Source organism: Sinocyclocheilus grahami, unplaced genomic scaffold (genome assembly GCF_001515645.1).
Source record: "Sinocyclocheilus grahami isolate Dianchi unplaced genomic scaffold, SAMN03320097.WGS_v1.1 scaffold899.1, whole genome shotgun sequence".
In the NCBI taxonomy this organism is placed as follows: domain Eukaryota; kingdom Metazoa; phylum Chordata; class Actinopteri; order Cypriniformes; family Cyprinidae; genus Sinocyclocheilus; species Sinocyclocheilus grahami.
In genome coordinates, this window is record NW_015506078.1 from 544360 (window position 1) to 556321 (window position 11962).

At 37.0% G+C, this 11962-nt stretch overlaps 1 protein-coding gene across 1 annotated transcript in view; it reads right to left on the reverse strand.

Moving 5' to 3' along the window:
- Positions 1 to 4680: 4680 nt before the first annotated feature.
- The window catches only part of stac3 (SH3 and cysteine rich domain 3), a 17223-nt gene continuing 9941 nt past the window's right edge, over positions 4681 to 11962 (reverse strand). Inside the window, exons 6-9 of the mRNA XM_016248927.1 lie at positions 8901 to 8992; positions 8722 to 8773; positions 7988 to 8125; positions 4681 to 6220 (exon numbers count right to left, since the gene is read on the reverse strand). Coding sequence (XP_016104413.1) covers positions 6122 to 6220; positions 7988 to 8125; positions 8722 to 8773; positions 8901 to 8992 — 381 coding nt within the window. The 3' untranslated portion in view covers positions 4681 to 6121. The remainder of the gene's footprint in view (positions 6221 to 7987; positions 8126 to 8721; positions 8774 to 8900; positions 8993 to 11962) is intronic.

Consider the following 11962-nt stretch of genomic DNA (forward strand, 5'->3'; position numbering starts at 1 on the left):
TCTAAGGCACGTTTATAAAAGCTACTTAAATGTCCTAATTGAAGTAAGGCCTAACCCTGACTTAGTCTAAACCCTGTCTGTGAAACCGGGCTTTAGATCTCTTAGAAATGTAATGTGCTTCACTAATACAACTATAAGACTGCAAAACAATAGAATGCAATTTAAAAAGGTAAAACTTTGCGCATATTTGTTTACGTAATATTATACTGAAGAATGCATCCTGTCATCCCTGTTACTCTTGTCAGACCTGTTACTGTCATTAATTTCATAAAAAGTATAAAAATTATATTTGTAATGGCCTTCCAAGTTTTTCCATCGTAACCCTCTCTATATTGTATTTTTGACAAATCCCTTCTTTTAATATCTCTCTTGTAAAAATATATATTTTTCTTAATTGACATGTGATCACCCTCCAAAGTGTGTATGTTCTTGGTCATTTGAATGACAAATGTAAGATTGAAAAAAAAAATCCAAAATTTGAAACAATCCCAGTGAAAAGAGGGACTAAAATACTGCTCATATATGTGAAAACTATAACATAGTTCTGATTAAAACTGTTGTATAATAAGGCATGTGTCTGTAACAGGCATGACAAATAATATCAAAATATATGCACTTGAGCTTCCGTATGTGTTTGAGGCAAGTAGATTAACTACTGTGCAAACATACACCCTTGTTATATGAAGTTGTGTAAGTGTAACATCCACGGGCTGTAATTTAAAGTGATCCCTTGTTACCCTCTTGTTTTACAGTATATATATGTATATATACCCTCCGTATACAGTAGATATACATGCATTGTGTATTATGATGTTATATGTATATGTTATATTCTGGGAGCAACTGAAAAACAGCTAATCTAGCTTTCCACTGTATTGCAGCTCGACGGTACAATGCTGCTGACGGACTCGCTGCTGAGATGACTATATGCAATGCTCTTTCATCAGGTACATTCTCATATGGACATTTCTAAACCAAATCATAGCAGAAACTCATTGCATCATTTCCCCATTCTTTATAATCTCCATGATCCCACATAAAGAAACACTAGTAAATACTATAGCATTCTTAAGTAAACTGTTGTAAAAGATTTTATAAAGATTATGGTGGTTTTTAACTTTACTATAATTACTAAATTATAGCCTACTATAGTATACTACAGTTTACTATTTGTATCAGTCATGCAAGATATATGTTGTATTATACTACAGGGCCATTGAATGCTTGAATCTGATTGGCTGACGAACATTCTGCGGTATGCAATTATTTTCAGGGAAACGCACGGCGAACGTAGTTCCAGGCAGCTCTCTTGACCGCATTACAGTTCCATATCACTTCGCATAGTTAACTGTAATAACGGAAATTAGCATACAGTACCTATACAGCACACAGGAATTACTGCAATCACACGTGCTCGCACACGCACACTACGGTCACGCAGTTTGCACAAAAAGGTGTTGTCAGTGCTGCCCTGACGATTTGATCAGTTAGCCTATATAGTGTAGCAACTTAAAGGCTACTCATGACATTTCTCACTAGCGAGGTAATAACAGCGCTGTTTAGAGACGCTGCTGCAGAACACTGTTGAGCTGTTCTCACAAGCTCTCTCTCTCTCTCTTTCTCTGTCTCTCTCGCGCTCTTTCTAATAACTTCATTAATAACTGCATTAGAATGCTATCAACGGCTCAAACCTCCATTACCAGCTTTAAAATTAGGTTTTGGAACTAGCAAAAGAGGCGTTGGATGAGATGCGGAAGAAATAATCCTACTCACAATAGCAATTTAAGTACAAAAACTGGACGAATCCCTTAATCCCCACCTTGGGTGTGCATTATTTTTCTAATAATTCAACGGCCCATCGTCAGTTATTCCTTACATAATACAATAAGTACCCAGTACGTAGTGTAAAAATATACTGAATCATATATTTTGTGTTATTACAATAAGGCAACTTCTAAATCAGGTCATGCATACCACGTAATCTTAGAATAGTTACACCTTACTTAGAAAATTAAAACTATTTATACTGTTAGTATTTCATAAGTAATTACCCCCTTATCCCCCAAACATTGCACATTGTCTCCGTTTACCTACACGTACGTAGTACAGCTGTAAGTTATGCTCACGCAGTAAATTTCGGTCTGTGTGTCACACATACCACGTAACTTCAGAATAGGTGCCCTTTAGTTATAAAATACTTACAGTATAAATGCTTTATAATTGTGCAGGTTATTCCCCTTTATTACCCAAACGTTGCATATTGTTCCCTTATACCTACGAGTAAATACTGTGGAGGTATGCTAGTTACAAATAGGTGCGCTGTAAATTCTGTTTAATTACGCGGTACATTGCGGACTGTAAAAGTCTTCCACTTAGTCAGTTCAAGAGGATTCGTAGGATTTGCACGCATGATGAAATGTATGAAAACAATGTAAGATTTATACCAGAGGTTTCGTGAGAGAGGTTATGCAAATAATTGGATTAGAGAAGCTGCGGCACGATTTGAAAATATCAATCAGAAAGAATGCCTTGCTTGAACACATTCAAAATGACTAATTCTTGTCTTGTATTATCCAATATTCTGCTTTAAGTAACGAGTTTGCATATTCTTAGTTCGGACCCTGTCATGAGTCGTTGTTGTAAAGATCCTCCACGAATTGTATATAAACGAGCCCCCAATGTACGGCAAATGGTAGTGAGAGCCGATCAAGGGTTGGAGTGTTCGAATCATCCTTTTTCAGTCCCTGATGGTAATTATAGATGCGGACAATGTGCACAATGTAACTTCACAACTAAATGTCATACTTTTAGCCATCCTCACTCAGGGAAACAGCTGAAAGTAAAGGGAATTATTTCGTGTAACACCAAAAATGTAATTTATATGATTAAATGTCCATGTAGTTTGGCATTTATAGGTAAAACAAAACGTTGTTTAAAAACACGTATTGCAGAACATAGAAGTAATATACGATTGAATGACCAAAAGAACCCCATTGTCGTTAATTTCCATGCTTTTAAATAATTTGTTGACTCTTCGATATTTACAGTGCATTGGTTATTGTGGGGTTTTTTTTCTCTTCGTTTCTGTTCATTGGGTGATTAGATAATAAGGTTGATGAATTATATCAGGTGTGATAGATCATGTTGATAATAAATTGTACTCTTCTGATTCACTTCTTGTTTTGCTTGACGAAGACCTTAGGGTCGAAACGTCGTGATTTAAACATTTTTTTGAGAGCAGTAGTTGCAGTGTGCCGATTTTTATTTAGTGACTGTGAAGTATTATTAAGCCAATCAGCACCGCGAACTTCAGCTGCGCAGCCAATAGTCATGCAGCCTTACTCTTCTATCCATATATGGAAGAGAGAGCCCATGGAGACAGTAGACAGCCTTATTAGAAACTATACTAGCAAATTTTGTTTTAATCATCAAATTTTCCACATACTAAAAAGTTAAACACAGTTCAATTAAAATATTTCTCTTTGCTTTTAAGATCACAATGAGTCATATAATAAATAGCATTCTTTAATACTGAGTAACAATACATTAAAATTGTTATAGCCATTAAAGGGGACATAACACAGATTTTTGCCAATCTCATGTTAATCTATAGTAGTATTGCGTCCTTCATATCTCCGAAGAGTCTTTAGTTTTATCAGATTTATAAAAGAAAGATACAGCTTTACGATTCTCTCCGAAAACAGGCGAGCTCCTGGAGGCATGCCGTGGGCGGAGCTAAAGTGTCCCGAGCACTTACGCGCCGATTGCCAACAGAACACAGAAATGTGTTTCAGTTTTACTTACCGCCTGCAGTTCTGACTCATAACCGGGATCTTTTATCGCTGGGACCGCTCCATCTTTCAGTATCAAACAATGTGCAAACCCATCGTTGAACTGGGCCTTGTTTATAAAACATTCGTCACTGAAATGAACAAACGCACACGTGCGAAACTCCGTTGCTGTCCCGGAAAAACAAACTGCATCCACTGTTTACGTAACGCTGGGTTCTTTGGGAAGCTGAACAAGGCTTTCTTTCCCTCACATCCAAAAACACACTTCTTTGAACAATCTTTTTAATTGTTCAAATAAAATGTAGCCTACTTTTTTTCCAACTATTTTGCATGTGTCTATCTTCTTTGGTTAGACAAGAAGTCATATAAAATGACATTCAGAAGACTTCAAGCGATCAAGAATGGCCACTGGATGTCCTGTAAATGTCCCCGTGAACGTCCGGAGGACATCTTCACGAACTTCGGCACAACATCAAGGGGACCCTACACGCTACACCCTTTTTTGTAAGCTGGCATCTGATCATGCAGCACTTCAGTTTTTATTTATACTATGTGTTTAAATTAATTTTAAGAGCCAAAAATTATCGATGAAAAGGTACAATGAAACATTAAAATGTTGTGTCAATCTTATTTCTGACATAATCAGAGTAATTATTGAAATTTCTGTAAAAATTTGGAATGTTGTCAGTGCCGATGCAGCACGGCTACATTTGCACCGGTGCACTTTGGGCGTCCCGAGTTCGAATCCTGGCTCGCGGACCTTTCCCGATCCCGTCCCTCTCTCTCTCTCCCACTTCGCTCCCTGTCATCATACTGTCCTATCACAATAAAGGCAAAAAAAATTATCTTTAAAAAAAATTAAATAAATAAATATCATTTGTATTGTATTTTAGTTTTTTATTGACAGGAAAGATACATTGTCATTATGAGAAATTAAAACTTAACATTTCCTTTCTTGCTACATCTTGGTGCATATTTTATGCACACTCATATGATAACCAAATGGCTAATCAGGTTGTCTTTTTTTTTTTTTTTTACCATTTGCAAGGAATATAAACTCTACATCTACTATAATACACAACTGTAATTTCTATTTATTTTCTGAGAGCTAGACTAAAATATAATAGATTTATGTTTATATGTTCATTCTTAAGTTGATAACTCACATTACATTTATGATTGTGTCCAGTTGAGCACCTGTCACGGAGATGGATGAGAATGCTAATGAATAGACACTGTACTGTATGCCTCCTTGATACACACCCCAAAAACATTGGTTCGCAAACTGAACAAGGACATACCTATTATTTGACAAATTCAACCATTTAGCTTGAGCCAGGAATATTTACACAATTATCCCATTTGGCCTTTAGGGGGACCTTAAATGTGTTAAAGCAGTTTCACCCATTATGCCAATTTCTTCCAGACATTCAGAGCAATGAAAGTATATAATTGAGAGGGTTGGCTATTCCATCCATTCCAATGCTATGTCACAATTCTAGAGAAATGTGTACTTCCAGAATGACTCAAAGGTGTTCAGCAGGCTTCAGCACTCAAGTTCTTTCACACCCCAGTAAAGCATTTCATTAGTGACTCACTTTGTTTAGAGGAACTAATGCTAATGCAGAAAAGTCTGTTTCGCAAGCTGTTCCAACAAGCTCACAATTCTCTAGAAGGTCATTGTATGGTGTAGCATTGAGATTTGCCCTCACAGAAATGACTAAAACTCTCAAAAATATTCATCAGAAGCAGATCATTATGTTGTCATTTAATCATATAACCTATGACAGTGGTTTTCAACCCTGTTCTAGGTAGAAATGTAAAATGTCTGCTGTTGAGGGGGCTCCAGGAACAGGGATAAAAACCACTGATCACATTAAGCGTCCAAAAACAAAATCATGGAGACTGGCTAATCTCAGATGTCAATGTAAGTATTGCCACAATGAGTTCTAGAGAAAACAAACCTTTTGTAAATAAAATGTAGTGATGTGATAGATGTTTTCTTCAGATAACGGTTTGTATGTCGCTCAGCTAGGATTAGACTATCATTCTTACAGTCTGAATTCATGCATTATGTTCCTGATAAAATGACTGGTCAACGGGTGAGCACCTGTGTTTTTACCTTCTGAGTAAAGATCTTTTGTATTCATATATAGTGCTTGGTGAGTGTTAAATTTAGACCCCGTGTACATGCACACGTTCATATTCCTGTCAAAGTGACAGTGAGGTCAGATATTGTTGTCTTTCTTGTCATGCCTTGTTTATTTATTCCTCTTTCTCCGTCCATTCTTCTGCTTTATGTATTTTCTTCAGGATGAAAACTCCTTCATTCAGATCTCCTGTAGCAGGTTGGCAGGGAAGAAGCCCAGTTTGCGGCCAGTGCTGACCTTCAGATATCCATTCACCTCCTCTCCTTTCTTCACCACAATCTACAAACCAGGACACAGTTATACATGCTGAGATCTGAACAATCAGTAATCAGTCAATAAGCTGCCTCTAAATACATTTCTCAGGCACAAACATTAATTAGGATGACCAGATTTTTCATATGGGACATACAGGGATGAGGGATATTCCTGTTGACTTCTTCACGCATGGTGCCACCCACCCTTATCTGCACTAATGAGAAGATGATAATTGTCTTACAGTATAGTTGGTGTGTAGTACATTATATCATATCCTTTAAGCCAAGAATGTTTCAGCCTTCTTCCCAGGCATTTCCTGTTATTTTTGCCACATTTTTAACAGAATCACATGCAAATAACATGTTGTTTTGACATTTCTTTGTGTATTTACCATTAAAGTATTGTACAGAAAATGGTAGAAAAAAAAAACTTCTTTCACCTTCTCACCGATTTTTTCTTTTCTTTGGCCGTTTCTGTTTTACCTCATATAATTGCGAAGTCAACAGGAAGCAGCTCTGTGCACTGATTTGCTAAAAGACTTTTTACAATAAAAATATTGGAAAAATTAACCTGCTGCAGCAAAAATAAAACAGCTTTGAGAACAACAAACAATATCATTCACTCATCTCTCTTCAGTCACAGAGACACACACTGACCTGATCTTTCTTCAGGGTAATCTGGCCCATCTCTCTGTTTCCAACAAAGGAGCGTGTCACTTTATACACCCTCTCACCGGCTCGCACCCTGATGATGTAATTAATGGGCAAGTATCCTGTCTTCTCCCCAATCTTACCCTAGAACACACACACACAGATTCATGGATTAAAATGTGTATGTTTTCCTCTATTCTCTATTTGTCCTATCTCAGTTTAAGGGGTAAACACTTTAAGAATAAGCTATTCTTCTATTTTTAGCAACTACTTAGTAATTGTAAACTAAATGACCCATTAATCTTAATCTCCCTTTTGCTTTCTTCTGCATATCATTATCAGGGAAATGTTGCCACAGGAGGTGCATGTTGTTTGTTTGAAAACCTAAAATATGATAATTTTATGTCTCCTGTAGCAGGTTGGCAGGGAAGAAGCCCAGTTTGCGGCCAGTACTGACCTTCAGATATCCATTCACCTCCTCTCCTTTCTTCACCACAATCTACAAACCAGGACACAGTTATACATGCTGAGATCTGAACAATCAGTAATCAGTCAATAAGCTGCCTCTAAATACATTTACTCAGGTACAAACATTAATTAGGATGACCAGATTTTTCATATGGGACATACAGGGATGAGGGGTATTCCTGTTGACTTCTTCACGCATGGTGCCACCCACCCTTATCTGCACTAATGAGAAGATGATAATTGTCTTACAGTATAGTTGGTGTGTATTACATTATGATATCGTATCCTTTAAGCCAAGAATGTTTCAGCCTTCTTCCCAGGCATTTCCTGTTATTTTTGCTACATTTTGAACAGAATCACATGCAAATAACATGTTGTTTTGACATTTCTTTGTGTATTTACCATTAAAGTATTGTACAGAAAATGGTAGAAAAAAAAAACTTCTTTCACCTTCTCACCGATTTTTTCTTTTCTTTGGCCGTTTCTGTTTTACCTCATATAATTGCGAAGTCAACAGGAAGCAGCTCTGTGCACTGATTTGCTAAAAGACTTTTTACAATAAAAATATTGGAAAAATTAATCTGCTGCAGCAAAAAAACCCAGCTTTCCTCTTTGAGAACAACAAACAATATCATTCACTCATCTCTCTTCAGTCACAGAGACACACACTGACCTGATCTTTCTTCAGGGTAATCTGGCCCATCTCTCTGTTTCCAACAAAGGAGCGTGTCACTTTATACACCCTCTCACCGGCTCGCACCCTGATGATGTAATTAATGGGCAAGTATCCTGTCTTCTCCCCAATCTTACCCTAGAACACACACACACAGATTCATGGATTAAAATGTGTACGTTTTCCTCTATTCTCTATTTGTCCTATCTCAGTTTAAGGGGTAAACACTTTAAGAATAAGCTATTCTTCTATTTTTAGCAACTACTTAGTAATTGTAAACTAAATGACCCATTAATCTTAATCTCCCCTTTGCTTTCTTCTGCATATCATTATCAGGGAAATGTTGCCACAGGAGGTGCATGTTGTTTGTTTGAAAACCTAAAATATGATAATTTTATACATGCATTATTTGATCAGATGTGTGTTATAAATGCAACTTTATATCTGAAAATCTCAAGCCAACCAGAGTATGGATTGCAACCATTATCTCAGCCTTTGTATCCTTTTCATTCCTCTTTCCTGTTTGCTTGTAAGATGCATAACGTGGTTTTATCCACTCCATTGTATTTGTGTGAAATGAAGCAATAATATTTTAGCTCTGCATGTGTCCTTGATAAATATTGTAATCCTTTGTGGTGAGGAGACTTCTGTCGAGATCTCTCCCAGTCATCCCATTGCTAATAAACGTATGAAAGAACCGTTTTTCTTACAGTATACCAGCAGGAGGAACTCACCCTCCACCACTCCTCATTGGAGTCATCCAGCACTGTGATGCGATCTCCTGGACTGAAACACAAACACACACTTAGCACACATGACCTGATTTACAAATGAAACTAAGAAATAGCTTATGATGCTTATGACTATGCATGAATGCTATGGCTAAACTGAAATGTTAACAAATATGACTCACTGGAAGTCCAGGTCATCTTTCTCGATGGCTTTAAAGCGATACAAAGCCATATAACAGTGAGACTGACTGAACGTCTGCTGCTGCTTCTTGTTCTGCAAACATCAACAGCCGGTTAGAGGGTTTTATTGGCTTGTTACAACCAGAACCGGATTGAGACTCAGTTGCAACATGTTGAAGCGTGTACTACCTGCATATGTTTAACAAAGTCTCTTACAGTTAAAGTTCCCCCCACGGAACCCCCTTAAAAAATGGGGTGTATAAAAAAAACATCTTGTATTGTTTTCTTTCTGCTTCCTTTGCACTGTGGCCAGTGGAAGCCTAATGACATTTGGCATACTGATATGGGTTCAGAAAAACAACTTATCTGACCTTCACCAAACTTGGCTTGGATCATCTGCAGACAATGAAAACAGGCCAAAGTTATCAAAGAGTCTTTGGTCTCAGTTACTTTGCAGTTACCCCCAGGACATGGGAACTTCCCAAAATCTTCTTTTCTGCTTAGTTAATAATGTACTTTGTGATCTTATTTATTGTGTGGGACATTTAATACTATCTTTGGTAGGAACCAATCCAAGGTGTGTAATTCAGGTGGGGCACTCATCAGTGAATGCTCACTGTATTATTATTATTGTCGACCGACCTTTTAAAACATGCACTGCTATATGGCTATAAAACCTTTTGTCATCGGCACCCCATGAAGAGATCTGAGAAGCCACACAGAGATCAGAATATAATAAATATAATAAATATAAAATATAATCAAATTAACTAAAATCTTAAAGCTGCAGTCCATAAGTTTTGCCTCTTTGTCGCCATCTCTGTTTGAAAACCTGCAATTGCAGTTATTTGTGGAATTATCTTCCTTGCGTGGGTTGTGCTCCGGCACGGCTTCAGCGCAGATGAATCTAATGTTTTGAGGTGAATGTGTGGCAGTCAGTCACCGCACTGGTGTGGATATTTACTGTACTTTGCAATCACAGATTCTTGCCCACGTCTTGGAATATATGACTCAAATAAGAATTTTCACTGTATATTGTCATCTGAACAAGTAAGTCTGCCACGTTTGTTCTGACCAACTGAGGAAAACAGCAGTACAATAAATCGTGCTACCAATGGTGATTAAATCTAAAGATTGGTTAGCTCATATCACATCAAACCATGCAAATTATTATTATTGTTATACTTTTTTCTCAAATTGTTAATGTTAACAACATCAGCATTGCGTGACTACGTGTATAGTGGGTATTAGCGTGTAGATTTCGATTTCTGTACAGTCTAATCTCTATTTGTCATACCACTCGAATTTCATATTAAGAAATTATTTTAACCCGAAAGGCAAATTCTCTTTAAACCCAAAAGTTCTCTTTAAAATACAAATCTTGTGTAATCCCACATATGCTATCTGTAATCAGATTTAAATTTTAAATTCCATTTAAAACCGCAATATAATCTAATTTCAGTCACATGTGTTTCATAAACACATAATCCTTTCTGGATTACAATACACCATCAAAATGATACGTTTAATTATTCTAGCTGCTGTGAGAAAAGGCTATAAACGATCCGCCAGCTGCAGGATCCTCACATGCGATAGTCTAGCAGCCGGGACAACTTCTTTATGTTTATAGACGTGACGTAATGACACAGTGCCATGCTCGAATTTCCCACGAATTCCTACCCGTACCACTCAAATTAAAAAACTTTATTATATGCTAACCGTTGTGAATCGGGCTAAAGTAAGGTGATAGTTTTGAACACTGGCTGGTTATGTACTTGCTCAAATATTGATTTTGGATCATTTTTAGCCAAAAAATTTCACCACAAAGAACCTTTTGTGAAACAGAAAGGTTCTTCAGATGTTAAAGGTTCTTTATGGAACCATTTAGACAAAAAGGTTCTTCTATGGCATCGTGAAGCACCTTTATTTTTAAGAGTGTATTAGCGTGTAGATCTCAATTTCTGGACAGTCTAATCTCTAATTGTCATACCATTCGAATTTCATATTAAGAAATTCTTTAACCCAAAAAGCAAATTATGCTCCCTTTGAACTGGTTGTCTTTAAAATACAAATCTTGTGTAATCCCACATATGCTATCTGTAATCAGATTTAAATTTTAAATTCCATTTAAAACCGCAATATAATCTAATTTCAGTCACATGTGTTTCATAAACACATAATCCTTTCTGGATTACAATACACCATCAAAATGATACGTTTAATTATTCGGCTGCTGTGAGAAAAGGCTATAAACGATCCGCCAGCTGCAGGATCCTCACATGCGATAGTCTAGTAGCCGGGACAACTTCTTTATGTTTACAGACGTGACGTAATGACGCAGTGCCATGCTCGAATTTCCCACGAATTCCTACCCGTACCACTCAAATTAAAAAACTTTATTATATGCTAACCGTTGTGAATCGGGCTAAAGTAAGGTGATAGTTTTGAACACTGGCTGGTTATGTACTTGCTCAAATATTGATTTTGGATCATTTTTAGCCAAAAAAAGATACGGACTGCAGCTTTAACTATTGATTTCATATTTTAAATACTTCTGCTTCTGATTTTTAACCATTTATCTAAGGCTGATGATACACGGGGCAACTTTTTGAGCAATTTTATTGGGCAATTTTTTTTTAACAAAATGTTGCTTGGGCACTTTCTCATTTAGGATGGCTAACAAATTTTTATCTGGGTACTTTAGATCGGTCGTGGGCCCTGTGTCTCACCTGGTTGCCCGTCGACGGCAACATTGCTCAAAAAGTTATCATCAGCCTAAGACATAACTGGTTTGCTCCTGAGACCCAGCTATGGAGTTTTTGTCTCTGTAGTGGACATTATATTTGAGTGAATTTCTCTGAGACCTCACATGTCGCCGTTTTAAGTCTGGATGTCCTGTACGAAGCACATTCAGGGCTTTCCAGAGACACCACATGACTGGATGTTTCACCGTGAACACTCCCTCTCCTTGTTTTTTAAAAATGGCTGACATTAATTTAGTGATAAAATTGTACATCCTTATGGAAATATGATCATATTTTGTAATTATAATTTAAATCTGATT